Below are 23533 nucleotides of genomic sequence, written 5' to 3' on the forward strand. Positions count from 1 at the left end.
CTGAGTGTTTGTCTTAGTTTGTTTAATTTAAGAGAAATGTTAACGAGTGCCTCCGAGACACTCTTTAAGACTATAAATAGTAACTATTTATGAAAAAATGTGTAATCAATGTATTGGAAATCACAACATTTAACTTTTTAAAAAAATTATTGCTTATTTTAGAATATCTAAAGAGTGCCCCCGCCCCAGATGCACTCGTTAACAAGACTATAAATAGTAACTATTTATGAAAAAATATGTAATCAATGTATTGGAAATCACAACATTTAACTTTTTAAAAAAATTATTGCTTATTTTAGAATATCTAAAGAGTGCCCCGCCCCAGATGCACTCGTTAACAAGATAATTAAATGGTATAATTAAAACGGTAGAAAGTAGTACTATGATAAACTAGAAAACAATATAAATACTACAATTATAAAAATGAAACTTGTTGGAATATGACTTAAAATAAAGTGTTGAATAAGTGTTGGAAATTAAAGGTGCTGAATATCATTGTTGTGAAAATATACATGTTTAGGAAAAAATTATTAAAGCAAAAATTAAAGAATTATTCAAGTTGTTGAGTAAATGATGAACTTAATTAATTTAAAGATAGAAAAAATGGATAACTAGGCTGAGACCAATTTGAGCAAAATATTTAATTATTTTTGTGTGTAAACATATAAATTTATTATAACTGATTGACAAAATAACTAAATAGACAATCTTCTATTTGAGTACCAAACCTAGCTTTCATTTCATAAATTTGATAGCCAAACTTAGCCAACAATATAATCTTGTGGAACAAAATAGTGATTAACTTGTAAAAAAATGGATAACTAGATTTTTGTGATCTCAAATTTTACCTTTTCCTAGATTTTCTATGCCGGACAAACATAACTACTAGAGTAACAAGTAGTGCTGAACCTGCAGCTATAACAAATGGAATAAACAATTTCTTTGAGATTTTATCTTCACTTGTTTCATCTTTACCTTCTTTTTGTTCTTTGGACACTTGCTCATAATCTCTTTCTTCTTCTTCATCATCAATTTCTTCTCTTCCATGTTTTGATTCTTCATCTTTGTTTATACATTTTTCAACAATTTCTTGGCCTCTGTTACTTTTTGTTGACTCTTGAACATCTATTTTGGATTCCCTTTTCTTTGTTTTTTCTTCTCTTTCAACTTCAAATTGTTGAGTACTTGTTGAGCTTGAAACCTTGGATTCTTGAACATCTGCCACTGCTTCTAGTGTTGTAGTGCCCTCCATGGAATAAAAAGGTTCTGTTCGTGCAGGATTCTTTGATACGCCAAAGTTTTGTTTGGTACCGGTACCCTGTAGTCAAAATTTAAATGATCAAATTATATAAGAAAAAGTTATATGACATTAAATGATTGAATGTTAGATTCAAACTCTATGCTACCGGAGTGTTCACCTCTTTTGGTTCAACTCTATCTTTTTCCTTAGAAATGATCGCTTCTACATGAATGTGCCTTTCCACTTTCTTCTCTTCTACCTTTGGGATTTCATTGTGCTTTTTCCATCCAGTTGTTTCACTTTTACCTTCTTTTTGTTCTATTTCGTGTTTAGTTTCCTCGTCTTTGATTATGCATTCTTCAACTTCTTTTCCTGTTTTACTTTTTGTTGACTCTTGAACATCCATTTTGGAGTCCTTTTTCTTTGTTTTCTCTTTTTCTTCAACTTCAAATTGTTGAGCCTCTTTATCTGCTACAGCTTCTAATGTACTGCCTTCTGTGGACTGAAATGGTTCTTTTGGAGATGGAGTTTGATTTTTTGGTGGCTTACCAATTTCGCCTTTTGGTTCAACTCTACAATTTTCTTTTGAATGAGTAGTTGTAATTGTAACTCGTGTTCCTTCTTTAGAGATGGTTGCTTCGGGTACAAGAATGTGCCTTTCCCTCTCCTTTTGAACATCTATTTTGGATTCCTTTTTCTTTGTTTTTTCTTCTCCTTCAACTTCAAGTTGTTGAGTGCTTGATGAGCTTGGAAACTTTGATTCTTGAACCACTTTATCAGCCACTACTTCTAATGTTGTAGTCTCCTGCATTGCATGAAGTGGAGAATTCTTTGCTATGTTAGAGTTTTGTTTGGTACCGGTACCCTGTAGTCAAAATTAATTTAATATTTAAGTTCACTTTAAAATGATTACATTATAAAATAAAATAAAACTACATGGCATTAAATGATTGAATGTTGTGTATGATATCCAACCAAAAACTCTAGGGTACCGGAGTATTCACCTCTTTCGAAACGGTTTCTTCTAGTACATGAATGTGTCTTTCCACATACTTCTCTTCTTCTCCCTTTGGAATTTCATTGTCCTTTTTCCGTCCACTTGTTTCATCTTTATCTTCTTCTTGTTCCTCATCTTTGATTATGCATTGTTCAACTTCTTTGCGTGTTTTACTTTCTTCTGACTCTTGAACAGACATTTTGGAGTCCTTTTTCTTTGTTTTGTCTTCTCCTTTAACTTCAAATTGTTGAACCACTTTATCTGCTGCTGCTTCTAATATTCTACTTCCCACTATGGAATCAAATGGTTCTTTTGGAGACAGATTTTGATTTTCTTGTGGCATACCAACCTCACCTTTTGGTTCAACTCTATCTTTTTCTTTTGAACGAGTAGTTGTAACTTGTGTTCTTTCTTCTTTAGATATGCTTGCTTCTGGTAAATGAATGTGCCTTTCCACCTCTTTGTCTTCTTGTACTTCTTCTACTTTTGGAATTTCACTGCTCATGATTTTTGGCCTTGTAAATTCATGAGCCTCTTTCCTTTCAACTTTTTTTCTTGGAGGTTTTTCAAATGTAGTAGGTGAATCCAACTCAATTTTAGAAGTGAATTCTTCTGGTTCTCTTTGATGTTCTCTCAATGGAGTTTCATGTACTTTTTCATGCACTTTATCTGCTACCCTTTTGGATCCACAAGCCTTGTCAAATGGTGTAGTCCTTTCCTCCATTTGATACTTCTCTTTCTCTTCTTCACTCTTTGCAATCTTTAACCCTTCCATTTTCTTCAGAACTATTTTTTCTTCAATAGTCTTTGGTGTTTGAAATCCTTTCTTATCATTCTTCTCTTGCACACATTGTTGAGCTTTATCCTCTTTTTCTTTAGAAATTGTTTCTTCTAGTACCTGAATGTGCTTTTTCCCCTCAACTTTTTTTATTTGAGTTTTTTCAACTGTAATTGGTGGTTCAACATCCATCTTAGGAGTGACTTGTTCTGATTCTCTTTGATATCGTCTCTTAGAAGCCTCTTGCATTTTTTCCGACTCCCTTTTTGATCCACTAGCCATGTCAAACTGTGGAGTTGTTTCCATTATTTTAGGCTTCTTTTCTTCTGTGGTTTGTGTTGTTTTTCCCTTCTCTCTTTTGAGTGTGGAAGTATCTTTAGTTTCCTCACTCTTTTCAATCTTTGACCCTTTTGTTCTCTTCACAACTTTTTCTTCTTCTAGAGTCTTTTGTCTTTGAAAACTAGGCACATCAAGTACTTCTTCTTGCCCATCAAGGATCTGTGGCTGCAAACTATCAATTTTTTCAGTCCCCACAATGTTTAACTTTGGTGATTCTTTTTCTTCTTTATGTTCTTCAATAGAAAATTCTGGTTTTCTGTTTATTTCATTTGTGGATTGTTGATTAAAACTTCGACTTTGTAACTTTGATGGTTTAGCGCCTTCAGATGCTTCAATTTTTGGTGCTTTATTCTCTTCTATTCCTTCTTTAATGTAACCATATTGTTCTCCGTCTCTTAGTTCAGGTGCTCGAACATGATCTTTGGTTTTTGGAAATTCACATTGCAAATCAGGCATTTCTAGTTCAAGAGGCCTTTTAGCTTTCACTTCATCAATATCATTCTTTTGGCTTGATTCCAAGGATTCCGCGTCTTTCTCTTGTGTTGTTTTCATTTTTTCATCAAAGCATTTTCCTTTATCCATCTTTTCAGTAACAACTTTTGCCACATGTTGTTTCTCTTTAGTATCAATTCTATTCTTAGGCTCATCAGTTTCCATTTGCATTGTTTCCCCCACATTTTCACCATTTAGAAATTCAGTTTTTTCTCCTTTCTTGTGCTCTTCTTCTCGAGGAATTTCTGGCTTCAAAGTTTCCTTCATTTCAATCAAATTTTGGACATCTTTTGTAGGATCTTCCCTCTTTGATTCTATGGAACCTTTGTAATTTGCTTTGTTACCTTCACAAAATTTATCTTTTTCTTCAACTTCAGATTGTTGACTTGATTGAAACCTTAGTGTTGATAGCGGTTTAACCACTTTATCTTCTATAGATTCAACCTCTTTTGGACTCATACTTTCATCTTTTGATTCTTGTGTCTCCTTGTTTTCAAATTTTGGAGGTAGCGCCTTTGTGTTCTGCTTCTTATCCTTTGCACTCTTATATTCAAACTCCTTAAATCCAATACTTTCTACTGTTGAATATGTAGCAGGGCCTCTTTCACATTGCAATTCTCGTTCAGACGTTCTTGTGTCTATTCCTTTTGGATCTTTTGCCTTTTGTACTTGAGGTTCTTCCTTTGTTGTAGACTCGCCAAAAATAAATTCATCACTCTTTCTTTTTGCCTCTTGTCCTTTCACCTTCTTTGCTTTCTCTATTTCATGATCATTTGCCTCTTTTTCTTGCAAACATTGTTGATCTTTAATCTTCATTGCACTCTTAGGTTCTTCACTTTCTCCCTTCACAAATGGTACAACTTTTTCACTTTCTTCTTTAATACCTTTTGCTTTTTCAATCTTTCTACCCTTTACTTCCTCTGTTGTATCACCTTGTGAGTCTAACATTTTCATTGGAAAATCTTCTTTTGATCTATCTTTACTCATCTTTTCTTGCAAATAACAATCATCTTTTTCCTTTGTTATGTTTTTCTTGAAACCTTCATCTACTTCATTTTGTATCTTCTCATATTTTTCTCCATTCACTTTCTTCATAGACATTCCAATTGTTGAATCTTTTTCCTTGGACAATTCAGTTTCCTCCATCTCTTGAAACTTATTTGGTTTTCTTCCATCAAATATTCCAATATCAACATTCTCTTGAAACTTTTGATTTATAATTTCCTTCTCAATTCTATCTCTAGTCGTGTCTCCCTCAAAAGGCTCATTTGGTTCAACATTTAGCTTTGTAAATCCCTCTCCTTTCAACTTCACTATAGCATATTCAATTTTATTTTCCTCATCCTCGACTCTTTTGGCCACAATTCTCTCCTTGAATTCTTCTTCTTGTGTCTTTTCCATCGAACTTTCACTTTCAACCAATGCTTCTTTCATAACCTCCTTTTGTTCTTCCTCCTCTGCAACATCATCGAATCCAATATTTCCATTGATGTTCTCAACCGGATGTTGTAACTCTTCAGCCATATTCTTTGATACTTCAGACTTTTCTTTTACAATATTTTCCTTTGGATGTTGTTGACCACTTTCCTTAATTCCATTCTCACTCTCTTCACCTTCTTGCATTGTCTCTCTTGTATTATTTCCTTTCTTTCCTTCAATATTATGCTTGCTTTTGAGTCTTTCACCTTCACTTTTCTCCACAAGATATTCAATTTTTTTGCCCTTTCTTTTGACCACATTTTCCATGACATCTTTGGTTTCTTGCATTTGTTTAACATTCAATCCTTCACTTTCCTCATGAGTGTTTTTAGGTAAGTTTTGAGGAAATTTTTCATTTGTAGTTATCTTTGCATCAAATCCTTCTTTATTAGGCTTTTGTCGAACACACTCTTCATCTCCATCTTCAGTTTCCAGCTTAGGCTTTATAATATTTCCAAACAAGGTTTTTTGAACAACTTCCTTCGCTTCAAAAGGTGGATTTTCATATTCCTCTTTGAATTCATTTTGGTTTATACAATCAATATTACTAGGAATATGATCAACTACATTTTTTTCAAGTTTTGATGCCTTCGTTGGTTCAAATGGTTCAATGCTACTTTCTTTAAGTCTATCCTTAGTCTCACACTCTAGTTCTCCAAATTCCTTTTGTTTTGAATTTCCAATTTCTTCATTTTGTATCTGCTGATATTTGTCTCCATTCAATTTCTTCATAGACTTTTCATTGTTCTCCCCATCTTCCTTAAAATATTCTTTCTGTTCCATCTCTTGAAACATTTGTGTTTTCCTTCCATCAAATACTCCAATATCATCATTCTTTTGAAAGTTTTGATTTGTAATTTCTTTCTCAATTCTGTCCCTAGTTGTGTCTCCCTCAAAAGGTTCATTTGGTTCAATTTTTTTCCCCTCATCTTGGACTCTTTTTGCCTTGGTTCTCTCCTTGGATTCTTCCCCTTCAAACTTTTCCATCAAACTTTGAGTTCCAACAAATGCTTCTTTCACGACCTCTCGTTGATCCTCCTCTGCAACATTGAATCCTTTACCTCTTTCCGCATGTGGCTGTTGACCACTTTCCTTAATTCCACTCTCACGGATCTCTTCAATTTCCTCTTGCGTTGTCTCTTTTGTGTTTCCTTTCTTTGCTTCCACATGCATCATTTTGAGTCTTTTCTCGTCATCATTCTCCACAAGATATTCAACCTCTTTTCCCTTTCTTTTGACCCCGTTTTCTTTAACAACTTTGTTTTCTTCCATCTTTTGAACATTCAATCCTTCCCTTGCCTCATGACTCTTTTTAGGTAAGTACTTATCAAACTCTTCATTGATAGTTATCTTTGCATCATCAAATCCGTCCTTACCAAGTTTTTCTTTAACACATTCTTGATCTTCATCTTGACTTTCGAACTTAGCCCTTGTGACACCCTTTTGGATGATATCTCCAAACTTGGTTTTTTGAACATCTTCATTGGCTTCAAAAGGAAACTTTTTAGATTCCCTTCCATTCATCTTCCCTTCATTCCTGTTAGTTTTCTCCATTTGTGGAACCTTTGGTTTTCCAAATTCATTTAGGCTTATAGAATCAATGGTATTAGGAATATGATCAACTACATTTTCTTTAGAGTTACCCTTTTTTTCTCCAACTTCCTTTTCTTTTGGCTCTCCACTTTTTTGAATCATTGACCCTTCAGCAACTCTTTGGCTTGTATCTACAATGTTATGTGAGATATCTTTACCAACATCTTTCTCTATTTCTCTTGTAGAGTTTACCTTACTATCCTCAATCTTCAACTTAGATTCTTCTTTTTCTTTTTCTATTGTGCATTCCGTTACATCCCTCTTAATGCCATCGTCCTCCTCTCCTTTTTGTATTGTCTCTTTATTATTTTCATCGACGTTATCATCAAGCATCTTCTCTATGCCATTGTCACTTCCTTTCATGTGTTGAAATTCAGAATCTTTTGACTCTTTTTGGCTTGTCTCACCAACACTACTAGAAACATGATCAATTTCACCTTTCTCTAGCTCTGATTTTCTTTTATCATTCTCTTGTTCCTTGACTTCCTCAACCTTAAGACCAAAAATCCCTTTTACCAACTTTGGCATGTAAATATTCAAAATCCATTCCTCTTCATTGTAATTTCCTTTGATCTTATCCAAATTCACACCATAAGGAATTTTGAAAACCTTATTGAAGCCTTTGATATCAACCACTTTTCTTTGCATTACCCACCCCATCATTACCATTTCTTGAATTGGTTTCTCTCCACTAATTGATATCTTACTCCCATCTTTACTAATCTTAATGTCAATGCAATTCCTCTTATAACCTATGTTTGCATGGATATTTAGTATAGTATATAAAGTGAGCAATAAAAGCCAAAAATAAATTAATAAAAAAATTATATCTATTTTTGGCCTTATTAAAATTGTCATATTTTGAATTAATCCCTGTAAAAATTGTATTTGTTTTCAGTCATAAAAAAATTGATTTGAAACTCATTAGAGACTAATAAATTTTATAAATACATTATTTTTGTTAAATAGACTGAAGTCCAATTAATTTTTTACAAGAAATAAAATTAAAATTTGTCAATTTTATTGGGATAAAAAATAGATATAATCCAAAAATTAAAATAGCAATTTATGCTTATTTCATACGAAGGATTTCTACAAGAAAGAGAAGAATGCATAAATATAGAATATTTGACTCATTGAATTTTGGCTGATCATATATGAGAGAGTTGTTGGTAATATTCTTGCATTTTTTTTTATCAAACTTCTCTTCTACCAATAAATTTTTTCCATATGAACAATAAAAAGAATGAGAGAAGCAACTTACCTTTAAGATGGGCAGTGAGGATGAACATGGTGTTTGTTTCTCTAGATTGAAAGATTGGTCCTGTATCCTTCATAAGTTTATACTCTGAAATGGAATCAATGTCATCTTTAGTTTTAGTAATTTTGAGTCCTAATTCCAGCTCCATATGCTGTTTCTATATTGTTTTCTTACCAAAACTAGGATTAAAAAAGTTAAAGGTTTAGAATGTTAAATGAATAATGAGAAAATAATGTGTTGAGATATGAAGCTTTTATCTTAGTCTCAAATAGTTTCAGAAAATGGGAAAAGTATATATTCTTTTCTTCCTCAAGTAGCTCTTGTGGGGAGGTGTTTGTTGCAAATTTGAACGTTTTGTATTTGCTGTTTCTTCGCTAGGAAGCTAGAACATCTTTTACAAATATATATATATATATATATATATATATATATATATATATATATATATATATCAAACATGAGCTCAAATGGATTCAAATTAAAACATTGTATTTATTTATACTAGCAAAAAGACAGACATGTGAGTGTCCATCTTTCCGCTCTTTTTATTGTCTTAAAATTTGAAAATTATGAACTATGTTTTTTTTTTTTTTATAAAATTTTGATTTTGATTAAAACTTGTTGCTTTCTAGTTATAACAAACCAAATTGAACATGATTATCTATTTCGATAACGCCAACAAATTGAACATGATTAAAACTTTCCGCTCTTTTTATTGCCTTAAAATTTGAAAATTATGAACTATGTTTTTTTTTTTTTATATAAAATTTTGATTTTGATTAAAACTTGTTGCTTTCTAGTTATAACAAACCAAATTGAACTTGATTATCTATTTCGATAACGCCAACAATATAACAAAAAAATATAATCTATTTTTTTATGACCCCAAACAACGATCTTTATTATAGAAATGGTTGTTTAAGGGTATAGTTGGATAATAAAAAAGTAAGTATAAATATATTCATCTAATTTGTTATACTTTTTAAATGATAAAAAATAAAATCAGACATATATTCATATCGTGTTTGTTACATTTTTTTAATATTTAAATTTATTCTTATCTATTTATTACATGTTTTATTTGTATTGATGACATTTTAGATTTCTTTTATTTCCGATTATATTAACAGTAGTGTTGTTCAATAAAAAAATGCTGTGTTCAAGTTTTTTTTTTGTCAAATGTTCAAGTAATTTTTTTAACTCATCATATATTAATTATTTCTTTCATTTAGTTTATGTACTTGTTTTAATAGTATAAATTTTTATACTGCTTGATTAAAATTTTATTACTTTTCAGTTTTTTTTATTATAAGTCAACTGATTTTTTCTTCACCGGTTTGTCTCAGATTTCGTAAGAAATCAATTACAAAAACTGAATCAAACTAAGCCTACTATTTTATTGGTTCTCTGATTTTTTTTTTTTACCAAAAAAAGAATCAAACTTACCCATTATCACCATCAACGTGGTGATGTCTAGGGTGAACCATCAATTAAGTGGTTCACCGATGGACCACTTATGTATACCATCAAGATATATTTAAAGGTCTAGATGAAATAGAAAATAAAATGAGAACACGTTCATCCTTCCTCACACAATCCATTTCCCCATCTTCTCTCTCCCCTCTTGTCTCTTCCGATTTTTTCAGATTCACATATCCAAAATCCTGGCCACCGTAGTAACTGTCAAAAATCTAGGATGTTGTTAAAATTCAAATAAAATGGTTAAGATTCAAGAATTGTTTAACTATTTTCCACCAATTTATTTTTTTCTTTCTTTCTGTATTCTAATTTTCTTGCCAAAGTTTCAAACATAAAAAAATTTGAATCATATTAAATGATAAATCAAACAATTAATATATAAGAGGCGGGCTTCATGGCCCTTAAGATGTCACACAGAATTCTAAATTCTTCTCTCTATTATGAACCTTCGTAGGTTCTTCTTATTGTTTTTCTTTGATTCAATTGGTTAAGTAAATCTCGAACTTGCAAACAAAGAGAAATAAAAAAAACGTTTTAGAGAGAATAAATGCCTATTTTCATTTCCAAAAAATGTAACCATAAACATCAGCGAGAGAGGTATGAAGTTTGGTGGGGAAGAAAGAGTGGAACATAATATTCATGTGCGGTAATGAACATGGAAATTATGTGAGTCTTTTTAATCTAAAGGTCAAAGTTAGTGGTACACCGGTGAGAGACTTAGTTGAACCCTCACCCTAGAATTCACCTATCAACGTAGGATGGTTTCCTTAGGAATTTTATATTTCATCTTAATTTTATGATTTTTTTTTTTTTTTTTTAACAAGCCAAAATGAAATTATATTACCAAAAACAATAGCAATCTCTTAGCACAAGGTGTGCTTAAAAGACTACTACCAACATACAAGGAATCAATAACAACAGGAAAACACCCTCCGGTGGTTAGCCAATTCCCAAACAAACCAAAGGACTTAACCACCACAACTGGGTTCCAAAAACAAAAGTCACATTTTTAGCTTTCAGCCACACTAACGATAACAACTTAATTTTATCTAGCAATCTAGGAGCCTCAGTTACAACATTTTTAAACAAACGATTATTACGCTCACTCCAAATCACCCAAGTGGTCAAAAGCCAGATTAACTGAAGAAACGATCGCCTAGCTTTGGTAAAACCTGACAAACAAGTGAACTGCACGAAGTAATTAGAAATACTGTTGGAGTCGACCCCCACACAACCAATCCAGAGACGCAAATGCTCCCATAACTTTGCAAAAAACGGGCATGAAAGAAATAAATGATCTGAAGTTTCAACCGAACCACACCCTGTGACACAAAGAGCATTGTCGAACTGTAAGATACCTCTAGCTGCCAAATTTGATCTAGTCGATAACCGATCCCTAATGAGACGTCAAGCAAATATCAACACCTTCAAAGGAACCCTATGATGCCAAACCAAATCCACAGAACTATCCATGTTGGAATGAGCAGTCGCTGTTAACACCTCATAAGCACCTCGAACTGAAAAACCTCCTATAGGGTCAGGAAGCCAAATCCAAGAATCTGAAATATCGGTAAACAAAGAAACATCAAGCAGTAAAGTCCTACACTCCTCTAGGACAATCTCCTCCCACGCCCACAACCTCCGCCTCCAACTCCACCCCTCCATACCCTGCGTCACCCTCACAGACAACATGTTAGCCATAGAAATATATTTGTCTACAGCTAAATCAAACAACCTGGGAAACAGCTCTCTAAGAGGCGCCCCTCCACACCACCAATGAAACCAAAACAACGTATCAGTACCATCACCCACCTTCCTACGCACACTATCACCAAACCAACTACCCCCTGCTCCACCATCACCATCTCTAATCCTCCCTACCTCCTTCCACCAAAAAGAACAACTCCGGCCCCCAACCTCCAACCTCCCTCCAACCTCGCCATAACGGGCGACTAGAACACTATACCACAAACCTACTCTATCTACCAACATCCTCCAACACCATTTACCTAACAAAGCAACATTAAACTCCTTCAACTTCCTAACCCCCAACCCTCCAGCCTCCTTTGAAGAACTCCAAGTATTCCAACCTATCCAAGCAAGTAATTTTCCGACAGTCCTCACTTCCCCCCCAAAAAAAATTATTTAACAAAGATTCAATGAAAGAGATTATACCTGATGGAGCTTTAAAGAAGGAAAGAGCATAAACAGGCAAAGAAGTCAGAACTGCTTTCAAAAGGACCAAGCGACCACCGAACGAAAGAAACCGGCTATTCCAACTTGACAGTCTAGATTTAATTCTATTCACAACAGGTTCCCAAAACGAAAGACGACGCGGATTGTACCCTATAGGTAAACCAAGGTACATGAAAGGAATCTTGCCCACTTTACAACTTAACACCGAAGCCGCCTCAATCAACCACGACTCAGAAATATTAACATCCACTAACAAGCTTTTATTAAAATTCACCTTCAACCCCGACATAGACTCAAAAATGACCAGAGTGGCACGGAGAGCCCGAACATTAGCCCAGCTTTTCTTACCTAACAACAGAGTATCATCAGCAAATTGTAAATGGGAGATAACCATCGAGTTAACTGACCCAACAGAATAACCTGAAAACAATTGATTGTCAACCATAGCTTTCATCAAAACATTCAGGCCGTCAGCCGCTAGAAGGAACAAAAAAGGAGACAGAGGGTCCCCCTGACGGAGACCCCTTTTAAGCGGAAACTCATCGGTAGGGCTACCGTTTACAAGTACGGAAGCTGTAGCGGTACCAACACATTCTCTAATCCATTTCCTCCACAGAACAGGAAAAGCCATACACTTCAGAACCTCATCAAGGTAATCCCAATCAACGGAATCGTAAGCCTTTTCAAAATCTACTTTAAACAGCATGAGATCCTTCTTTAACTTAAAAGCCTCATCAACAACTTCATGAGCTATCAGAATACCATCAAGGATTTGACGCTTCTTCACAAAAGCCGACTGAGTCTCGAACACAACACTACCAATAACAACTCGGAGTCTATTAGCTAATAATTTTGCAATAATTTTATACATACTTGTTTTGTTTTTAGTTTGACATTTGCATAGTCAGAAGAACTCCATCCAACGACCATTGAGATGGCTGCCCCTTGTGGACATAACACGATAACTACCGGTCAAACTTTTCTTAACACAGTCTTAAAGTTTTTTGGCATAATTCTAATTCTCATTTTTTTTATTAAATAGAATTCCATCAGTCTCATAATAATTGTCTCTTTATTTATTTTTGTTTTTCTCAAAATAATTATCATTTTAAAATACCAATGAAACATTTTTTTTTTCATTATTATATTCTTATTTATTGAATTTCATCCAACTTAATTACTTCACTAACTATAATTAATAAGGATGTTTTAGTAAATGATATTAATTTTACCATTGAAATCAACACAATTAATCACTTTCTTAATAATCGTTTATGAACCTTAAACGACTTTTATTTAGAGACGGAGGGAGTATTGTGGAAAGAAATAGAGCTGTCAAAACGGACTGGGCCGTATGGCCGGTCCGTTTAGCCCGATTAATTATAGGGCTTTGGGCCTTAAATATTGAGCCCGAATTTTAATAGGACTTTTTAGCCCGGTACTCGTTAGGGCTAGCCCGAACAGGCCGCGGGTAGCCCATTAGCCTGCATAACAAAAATAAATCCTATAAATTATATATATTTTTCAAATAATTCTTTACTGATTATCAAAAGTAAAAAACAAAAGTGAACATTCAAGAAATTAACACAAATATAAATGTAATATAAAATTATATTTACTCGTTTCGTTATTTATAGTTTTAAAGATCGAATATATAAATATTTATAATCATAACGTATCTAATATATTTTAAATCATTTTCCTGGTCGTTTTAGTTTACGACGTTTGTACGAAAAATGTTTACAATTTATTTTTGTGCTAGACATTATTTAAACATATTAAAAATATTATTTATAAAAAAAATTATTGGAGTATTTTGTAGTACTTTTTTAAAACCAGAATTTTTGGCCCTATCCGCTAAAGCCCGAAGCCCGTTAGGCCCAGCCCGTTCGTTTTGACAGCTCTAGATAGAAATTTATCTTTTAAAATGAACAAAGGAGAAATCCAGGTTTTAGACCCCGACGGTTACATACAGTCTAATTCTAATTTATACATGTGCCAATTTATTTGATTTTTTCCTGTCTTATATTTACCAAGAATAAAAAAATAAAATCAAAAGGAAATCACATAAATTGGACGCATATCTTGTTCTTTAGGCACTTGTTTGTTGTTTGGTAGTATTTTCTCCTCCTTAGGCTTTTGAAATGAGTTTTTTGTTTTTGGAACAACCTTTGTTTTTTGGTACAAGGCTCTTGAAATGAGTTTGAGGATTTTTTACACTGGGATTTATCAATACTATTTTGTCATTAATAAAATTACATGATGCAAATTTACATAGCCTACCAGAAAATGATCAATGACAAGAAACACATATATGTAATTAAATGATCAAATTTACAAAGCCTACCAGAAAATTACTTTATAACTATAAATTATATAGTCAAACATAGCACACATTTTCTATGTAATTATTTAAAGCAACTATAATACTCTCCAAACTATAGGTCAAACTTTAATTAGACACCCTTCAAATAACACATATATTTAATTACTACAAGATACATATAAACGGGGTGATCTTGATGAGCTTGATTATATTCATCATGTTCTTCAAAAGAGATGGTGGTGCTTCTTTCCATGTGCTTCCTCATCTTCTTTCTTAGCTTCTTTTTTCTCATGGTGTTCATGGAAGACAAAACCACCAGATCCCACAGCGGCAGCCGCCGCAATCTCCTCTTCTATCTTATGTTTGTGAGCATGCTCTGGGTCTTTCTTGGCCTCGTGCTTCTCGTGCTATCACAAATCAAAATCAATTGCAAATTCAATTTTATTATTATGTAATCGGTTTTTGTAACGTGTTGGACACCATGCATGTTGCATATGATGAACTTTATCAATTATACTAAGTTTTTTCATGAATTATTCCCTTAATTTATTTTATGAATTTTAAATCAAAAAATAAAAATTATGAATTAATTTCTTTCTAAAGTTTAATTTGCTAGCACAAATAAAATTATGTGGATAATTTATGAAAAAAAGTAACAAAAAGAAAAGTGGATAATATTTTGTTTCTTTTATTTAAAAAATTGATATTTATGCTTATCATGTACTAATGATAATTTGTTTTAGTTCAAATTTTCAAGAAAAATATTATATTTATTTTTACGCAGGAAAAATAAATAATATATGAAATTAAAGGGTCTTGACCATCTAATATGAACCTCTAACATACCCTTTAAAAAAATTAACTTCTAACAAATGGTCCAAAGGTGGGGCTTAATTATTTTTAACAAATTTTAATAAACTATTATCTCTCTTCCCCTTTTTTATTATTATAAAATTAATTTTTTTTACTAAACCCTGTGAAAGGATCGGGTGAAGATCCTCTCCATTTGGCAAAATAAATGGTGTTTTGCAAGTTGGAGAGAGATAGACACAAAATATAGATGGTGGGTCCTACCACTAAGTGGGCCCCACCATCATTAATTATATTTTATTTTTTTCAAAATTTTATGTGTTTTAAATTGAAGAAATGAAAGAAACACATAAATGAAGAGGATCCTAACCCGAAAATATCAAGCAATTTGTGCAAGAGTTCAATAATTTAGAGATTTTTAGAAATAGCATTTGATGTTTTTTCTGTTTGTTTACTTCAATGAAAATCAATTTAAAAAAAAAGTCATTTATAAAAAATAAGTAGCAAAATATTAAGAAAAATATTATTACCATGGCATAAACACCAGCAGCCGCAGTACCAAGCTCACCAAGGTGCTCAAGATGTTTGTGATGTTTCTCCTCTTTTCTATAGTCAACCTCTTCAACATAGCCAGACTTATCTTCATGGTGGAAATGGTGGTGGTGCTTCTCCTCAGCCATGATGGATTGAATTAGGGAAAAAATGAGTAATTAATAAGAGATGAATCAGAGTAATGGGTTTATTGTAGAATGAGAAAGTTAGAAAGGACATGTGACCTATTTATAAGTTGTAATTGGATGATTAAGTTAACTTTGAGTTATTGGTTGGTTAATGTGTAGCTTTCTTGGTAGGCCATACATTATTTTCTTTTTGACTGAAAAACTCTTGCCTCCCTACATATCCATATGATTCAATTTCCAAATTATTTTACTCTCTCTCTCCAAACATGTGAAGAAAAGAAAATTGTTTTCTTCTTCTTCATTCGATAAAAAGTGGTGATTTAGAGTCAATTTTATACCTGAAAGAATCTCTCTTGATCGTTTTTTTATTTCCTTTATATAAATAAATCATTTTTAGATGTATTAGTTTTTTCTTTTCTTTCGTGATTTCGTCGCCATAGCATAGTAGTCAATAGCGGCCAATAGCGCCGCTATAGCAGGCGCGCGGTGCGGTGCCGAAGCGCTACGCAACAAGCCATAACATTGCAGTGTGAGATAGCGGCGCAACGCTTCGTAGCGGTTTTGCGGTTTAGAACTGCTATTTCATTTTAAGAGAAAATACAAAATTGTCCTTGGTTTAAAAAAAACAAGGGTATTTTTGTAAAATTTCCTTTGCTTTTTTGCTGTTCTACAAAACTTCTTCATCTTTGCTGTAAATCTTCCTCTACTTTGTCGTGTTTGCTCTGTTATTCTGTTATTTTTTTGTTTAACAATCTCAAAACTTTGTTGTCTTGTTACTTTTTTGTTCTAGTTTTCTTTGTTATTATTGATTCCAAACTCCATTCTGCTCTCTCTGTTTCTGTTTGTAGTTTGTACAAACAATCCTCTAGTTTATTCATATAAATCTCTGTTCTGCTCTCTCTGTTTCCTTATTTTTGTTGTTTTTATTTTTATGAAATAGCAGTCATAGCGCTATGCGCTGTCCCGCTATAGCATTTTTGGGGTCGGCCGCTACGCGCCGCTATTAACTACTATGCGCCATAGTGCATTGTTGTTTTGTTCGTCATTGATTTGTTAAGCCGTTTTCCTTTGCCTACTTCTTAAAGTGTTTATTCAATGTAGATTGTCGGATCAATTTCGATTAAGTGTAAATCCAATCAATGATTTTGATGATGTCAACGTTGTAGATCCCGAAAAACGAGAATTTCAACGGTTGTGTACTATATTATTATATGATATTTACAAGGATAATATGAGTTTATTTCTAAAAAAGGATAATATGAGTTTGTTCGAAGATTTATCATTTTTTTAACAATTTATATTTTATTGATATACTCTTTTTATTATATTAAAATTTGAAAATTATAAATAGTGTTTTTATATGAAAACAATTGTGTTTAAACAGCAAAGTCAGCCACATGTTGTTGGGTGGATCATGTGAAGGTTTATTTGGGTGAAAGAGATACAAACTCATGGATGGGTTTGGTGAGGGAAACTAAAGGTTTATTTGGGAAAATATAACTACCTAAGAAAATTTTGGTATTAGAATATTTTTAAGGTAAGGTACGTAAATGCATCTGATGCCGTCACGCTATGAGGTGCGGAAAACAATTGATTTCTCCTCAGAGTTAATGCTTCTTGTGCTTTTCCTCTCTTCTTCTTTCTTCGACTTGTGTTGACAGATCTATCTTCTTTTTCAAAAAAAAATTGCTTTCTCCTCACAATTGATCTTACATAAGGTCTCTATATTGGGCAAGAACCAGGGGTGTTCGTGGTGCAGTTTGATTCGATTTTGAGATTAATAGTCATCCGAACCGTAAGATAAATAAGTATATGGTTTGGTTGACTTTTAAAATAAAATTCGTATCAAAGCAAACCAATGCGGTTTGGATTGAATCAGATGGTGCGGTTTCTTTTTAAACAATATATTTTTTTTCAACATTAAAATCAAATTAAAATGTTAAAACACAACCATATTTTTAGCAATGTTTTAAATTTCATCGAACATTACAATTATATTTTCATCCAACAGTGTTCCCAACGACGTAGACAAAATTTAAACGCGGAGAAAAAGTAATCCTATTTTGTAAGATATGCAAAAGACTAAAAAATTTATCATTCTCTAAGAGTTTAAGTAGTACAAAAATACATTTTTGAAAGAAAAAGTAAAGAGGAAACTTAACAAGAGAAAAATTATGTCATTTTATTAACATTTTCATTGAGTTTCTATGAGTATTGGTCCAAGTAAAATATATTTAATTAGTGTTTTTCTTATATTGCGGTTTGATTTAGTTTGGTTTGAATACATCCGAACCAAATGCGACTTTTTACGGTTTCGATTTGAATTGATTTGGTTTGTGGTTATTCTATTGGATTTGTTTGGTTTTAAACACCCCTAGACAAAACTACCTCAATTGTTGGGCCAAAGATCCTTTAAAGAAAATAAAGTATAAATATTTACTATTGATCTGTTAATTAACGGTTCATATTATCATTTTTCACTCTAATGTGAATTGTTTACTTTAGATTAACCATATCCCATTAGTTGGATAGGGCGAGAACTTATTCTATTTATTTACGGTATTTTGCTCATTGAAGTGGCTCTCATCTCCAAAATCACTTATCTTTATTTACGAGTCTATACCGTGATTGATTGCAATCCTATTTAAATGATTTTTGGGTAACTCATTGGGTAATTTTTACGAGTAAATTGTCAAACCATACATGAAGAATCAATAAAATTGTGTCTTTTTAATTATTTTTATGTTATTTTTTCTTATATTCTTTGTTGAAAAAAAAAATATTTATGAGCAAATAGTTATTTCAATCTTGGAAGCGCATCTCGCTGTTAAATTGATCACCGACTCAGAAAAAACAAAAAAAAACTACGTCTTCAATATATGTTAGCCACTTTTGTCTCTAACGTTAAATTTGGCTATTAACTCTAAAAAAACAAAAACTGAGCTGCCATTTTTCAATAACCCACAATAGTTTCACAATACCTTAACTACCCTGACCCTATTAAGGACAAGTTTCGTGATGATGGTATTGTTGGTTCTTGTAATGGCTTGCTTTTTTTGGCTGATTGTGTTCTTATTTGGAACCCTTCAACAAGGGTTTAGAAAAAATCACAACCTTTGGAGAATAATATGATAATAAAGTGACATTTTATTTTGGTCCCTGCTAGGCTGCTACCACATCATGCCTTACTTTTTTCAAATATTGTCACCTTAATTTGTTTAGAGTTAATGGTCAAATCAAACACTGGGGATCAAAATGGCTAATAGAAGTTTGGAGTCAGAGATTATTTTTTGTTTTTTATTGAATCAGAGACCAATGTGACAACTAAATGCATAATCAGAAATCAAAATAATTATTTGCCTTTCATTTATAATCAAGGTTATCAAAAAAAATATTTTCAAACAACAAGTTTTATTAAGTAAAATGATATTTGTACAACCACTTTTTGACAACTTTTGAAACAACTCTCTCTCTCTCATACTCATATGTGTTTTTATTCTCTCTCTTCTTCTTTCTCTCCCCATTGTTTTTGTTCAATCACAAAAGGAGAAAAGTGGTTGTCACCAAAGTTATTTAATATTATTTATTAGTTGTACAAATATTACTCCTCTTTATTAAATCCACAGCTCTGGCATTAGAAATTCAAGCGTTCAACAAGAAAAAAAGCAACACAAACACCAATAAGCACCGTATATATGGGGTAACATCCAACATGATAAAAATTGGAGTTAGGGTGTAGTATGGATACCTTACCTATACTACCATAGATTCTAGTAGTGCATGGACCAAAATATTTAGTTGTTTTTGAATAAAATTGGTATTGTAGAACGATGAGTATTAAGTCATGTAAAAAATATAAAGTTTTCAATATTAATTGTTCAATCTTAACTGTTAGACCACTATGCTGTGGTATAAGTGATAGAAATTTGAGATGTTTTATCCTTTACCAGACCACAATCAAGGTCATAGATCAGAAATCGTTTATTGTTGTGTGTATATATGTCTCAGAAATTTGTTACGATAAATAAACTAGTTTGTCAATTTTTAGAACTTTATTTACAAATTGTGATGCATTCGTTATTTCTTGTTGTTGTAACTTGTTAACTCTTGTTTTCTTCTGCACTCCTTGTCCTGAAGAGAACTTGTTTCCTGGTATATAATTATACTTTGAATTTTAAGAAAATAAAATAAAATGCTTTTGAACGGTAAAAAAATTAATTTCATTTAATAAAGGAAGAGATAAGTTGTCTCCGTGAGCATAACTCAGTTAAAAGGAATATGTATTGTTATATGTAGAGGTCAGGGTTCGAACCCCGAACACTCCACTTATTTACTTTGAAAAAGATGAATTCTAACCAATATACTACTTGACAAAAAAAAAAAGGAAGAGATAAGTTCGAAGTTGAATCAAGGCCAAGGATTTGAATGGTAGATGTAAAATACAATTGTGGGTTTAGCATCAACGGATATTCCTTGAAAATAATTCCTTTAAGATGAAAATATCTTTTTCTTTTTTCTTTTTAACAAACTAAAATGAGATATATATTATAAACAAGGTTAATTTATCATGAACAAGACATGCAAAAGGTAAACCAACCTACCAAAATACAACAAAAAGGTATTGTTCTAAAGAAGCACCATCAATAAAAGAGCACATTACACAATAACACCCATGCAAGGGAGTAGATGTTTCCACCAGTCATGATAATCATATATAAAAGATGTCTGTGATGATTTCAGCCACATGAAAGAATTTAGATTCACTTTTTCAGCTAAAGTAGAAGAATCACAAGTCGTATCTTGGAAAACACGGTTGTTTCTTTCCTTCTAAATAGTCCAAACGGAAGCAAACCAAATTACTGTCAAAAAATGGTGAGTTGCTCTAGGTAGTCCAGCCAAATTAGTGAATTGGATTAAATGTTGCCTGATGTCACCTGGAAACACCACTGATGAAAATATCTTTGGTTTCTATTTTGTTATGATTCACCGAAAAGAATTTATACGAGTAAGAGTGTTTTAAGGATACTCTTTAAAGATGCTCAATTAAGAAACTGTTTATTGAAAAACTTAATATTTTAATTTTCAATGCATTTAATGCAGAAATTTTTATAAAAACTTCTTTTTTTAGTATTTTTTTTTTTTTTTATAAAATTACTACGTAAAGTTCTTAAGGAGTATTCTTAGGACATTCATTAACATTTACCAATAGAGAACCACCATTGCTATTGCAAGAAAAATTAGGCTGATATTTATCTAATGATATTTATCTAATGTTAGTAAGTGATAAACTTTTAGCAAATGTACTAAAACTATCGAAGTAATAAAATAAGTTTGTATCCACGATGACTTTGTTAATCTCAACTTAGCAATAAAGTTAATATCTAAGATTTGCAAATTTTATAAGTGCCTGAGGCAGTAGGTTTGTGTGCATAAAAAGTAAATAAAAGTTGTTGAAAGATGATTTGAGAAGGATGATTAAGCCGATGAATCCCCTATTGTTCTATATGAGTAGTTTACCTCCCTTTATTACTAATTACTATTTATTTTTTACGACAAATTAACTAAATAGTTTTGATCAATCTCTTAACTCAAAACCCTTTCCTAAGTTAAACCGATTGAATAACCGGAGCGATATCAGAACGTTAATTCATATGTCATGATTCTCAATTTCCTATCTCTAGGTTCCTATGTTGAATCAAACAGGATTACTATTTCATGATTAAAAGTTAGGGTTAGTAGTCATTCAATTCCTAATATCAATTCATGTAATTTCAAGAAGTTAGGGTTAATAGTCATACAAGCAATTATATGAAATCAATGAATACAAGTAATTCTGAATAAAGACTGAATAACATTATTAATAAAGAGAGTATCAACTACTAATTCATATATTACAAAGGTTCATAATAAACCGATAGAGTTTCGTCGTTGTCGGTGTTGCTCTTCAATCTAATTCAATTGGTGTTGTTGTTCTCTATTTCCATGTGCTTCTCCTCTTCTCTCAAGATGCGTGCGGCTCCTTTTCTTTCATTTCCAAATCGTGAGTGACTGTATGCCGAACGACCCCTTTTGGTTGCTAGCCTCTTGTATGTATATATATCTTGTTACCTAGTTGTTTTCTTTTACAAAAAGCATGTTACGTTTTTTTTCTCTTGGGTCAACATCATGAAGTTTTGTTCAAAGCCCAATTAATACTACTAATGCGCCCCCATGCTACTTTGTTTGGTCTTTCTTGTTATCATATTCCTTGGCCAATCACATTCATTGTAAAACCTGTTTTTTGTTTCATTCTCTTTTTTTTTTTTTTGGGTAGAATTTCATTCTCTTTACTAGCCACTAATTGACCAATAATAATAGTAATAATACACTAGTTGACTCAACAATAAGAAAATGATAATTTATTTAAAATGACTCTAAATTAAGTACTAAATTAATAAAACTAGCATAAAAACTTAATTAAAAAACTAGCATGATTTTTGTTATTTTTAAAAGCAAAACTCAAAACTGCTGAAATGTGAGAGAGTCTGATGGCTGATTATACATAAGAATTATCCGGATTATAAAATCTGAAATAGTAAACATGAATCCGGATTTTAAAATTCGAACTGCACAAGGACATTTTTGGAAATTTTACAGGGTGCAGGAGAAGGTCATAGGATGGTATGTATCATTTTTAAGGTATGGCTTAGGCCCTCATCGTTATCAAAAAAAAAAAAAAATAGTGTTTTTAAAGGCCCGATATAGCCTGAAAATCATATTTTACACTAAAGCAACCCATACCTATAATCCTACTACTAAATATGCCAAATCTTATAAAGGTATAAAACATACCAATAAGTCTGCTATTAAATAACGAAATTTTATGAAAGTCTAATTCCACTAATACACCTGCTAGTAATAACCAAATCACACGAAGGTTTGAGTTTATAAGAAAGAGAAAAACAACAATATAAGGATGGGTTACTTCTCATGATACTCAAGTGGGAATAAATACACAATTTTCCTTCTAAAACATTATTGATTTATGTCCTTGTATCATGAGGGGGAGGTTGTGGTCTAGTAGGATGTCTCCCTAATGGAAGGAAAAAAATTGAAAAAAAAAACAAAAAAAGTTTTTAGGCAAATATTTTTTTGAGGAATTTATTTTTTTGTCATGTCATGTGCAATGAAAAAAGAATCCTTGCCACATCAACACCTTGTGTGTGACTCTATTGTTGGAGGATTAAAATATGAAGAATCTCAAATTTTTTATGGGAAAGAATCTCAAATTATAGTAGTAAAAATTGTGTTTTTTTTTTCTTTCACATGGACTATTTTCGCACTTCGCATATATTAGACGAGTTATTTCAACAATTAATCTTAAATTAACATATTGTTTTTTTGGTTATAAAAAATTAAATATTTTTTTAATGAAAGTTTTGAATCTAAATATTATAATTATTTTTTATTTTTAATATGAATACCTGTTAAAGAGTCTCACATTAAATAAGAGATGATTTACCATATATTATAAATATTTCATACTTCACACATATTTTTAGTTTATCTTGGTTCCTATAGTTTGGTTTGATTTTGTCTTGTTTAGTTCACTTTGGTTTGCATTGGGTCTTCTATTTGTCTTAGTTTAGTTTCCTTTGTTTTAGTTTGGTTTCACAATTGGTTTGTTTCTTTGGTTGGTGATCAAATGCTCACAAATTGGTTGTTTGATGAGTCGAGTGCTCACAAATTGTTTGTTTGTTGAGACAAGTGCTCACAATTTGGTTGTTTGATTGGTTCTTCTATTTGTTTTATTGGTCTTCTCACCCATTGTTTCTTCTGTTTTATATGATAACTCACTTTGGGTGTTGCTCTTCATTGATTATG

At 32.0% G+C, this 23533-nt stretch overlaps 2 protein-coding genes across 4 annotated transcripts; both read right to left on the minus strand.

Annotated features, from left to right (window-relative positions):
- Window positions 1–668: 668 nt before the first annotated feature.
- LOC25496133 (ribosome-binding protein 1) lies at window positions 669–8379 on the minus strand. Of its 2 annotated transcripts, none has more exons than XM_039835007.1 (4): window positions 8183–8379; window positions 2245–7670; window positions 1419–2045; window positions 669–1318 (listed from the first exon to the last, which is right to left on the minus strand). In XM_039835007.1, the coding sequence occupies exons 1-4, from the start codon at window positions 8325–8327 to the stop codon at window positions 845–847; spliced, it is 6672 nt and encodes a 2223-aa protein (XP_039690941.1). In that variant the 5' UTR covers window positions 8328–8379; the 3' UTR covers window positions 669–844. The 2 variants fall into 2 exon arrangements, with proteins under 2 accessions (XP_039690941.1, XP_039690940.1); XM_039835006.1 differs by having other exon boundaries at window positions 670–1318; window positions 1419–2105.
- Window positions 8380–14129: 5750 nt separating this feature from the next.
- LOC25496136 (abscisic stress-ripening protein 1) lies at window positions 14130–15763 on the minus strand. 2 transcript variants are annotated; one of them, XM_039834996.1, is made up of 2 exons: window positions 15521–15763; window positions 14130–14578 (listed from the first exon to the last, which is right to left on the minus strand). In XM_039834996.1, exons 1-2 carry the CDS (start codon window positions 15668–15670, stop codon window positions 14405–14407), a joined length of 324 nt encoding a protein of 107 aa, XP_039690930.1. In that variant the 5' UTR covers window positions 15671–15763; the 3' UTR covers window positions 14130–14404. The 2 variants fall into 2 exon arrangements, with proteins under 2 accessions (XP_039690930.1, XP_013451861.2); XM_013596407.3 differs by having other exon boundaries at window positions 14130–14587; window positions 15521–15754.
- Window positions 15764–23533: the final 7770 nt, after the last annotated feature.

The sequence above is a fragment of the Medicago truncatula genome, chromosome 6 (genome assembly GCF_003473485.1).
Source record: "Medicago truncatula cultivar Jemalong A17 chromosome 6, MtrunA17r5.0-ANR, whole genome shotgun sequence".
NCBI lineage: Eukaryota > Viridiplantae > Streptophyta > Magnoliopsida > Fabales > Fabaceae > Medicago > Medicago truncatula.

Excerpts from the sequence above, each read along its gene's own strand:
- LOC25496133 (XM_039835006.1), bottom strand. The coding sequence starts at position 8,327 with ATGGAGCTGGAATTAGGACTCAAAATTACTAAAACTAAAGATGACATT. Across the intron at positions 7,671-8,182 it reads CCTCACTGCCCATCTTAAAG|GTTATAAGAGGAATTGCATT; the intron begins GTAAGTTGCTTC and ends ATGCAAACATAG. Across the intron at positions 2,106-2,244 it reads AAGAAACCGTTTCGAAAGAG|GGTACCGGTACCAAACAAAA; the intron begins GTGAATACTCCG and ends TTTTGACTACAG.
- LOC25496136 (XM_013596407.3), bottom strand. The coding sequence starts at position 15,670 with ATGGCTGAGGAGAAGCACCACCACCATTTCCACCATGAAGATAAGTCT. Across the intron at positions 14,588-15,520 it reads CTGCTGGTGTTTATGCCATG|CACGAGAAGCACGAGGCCAA; the intron begins GTAATAATATTT and ends GATTTGTGATAG.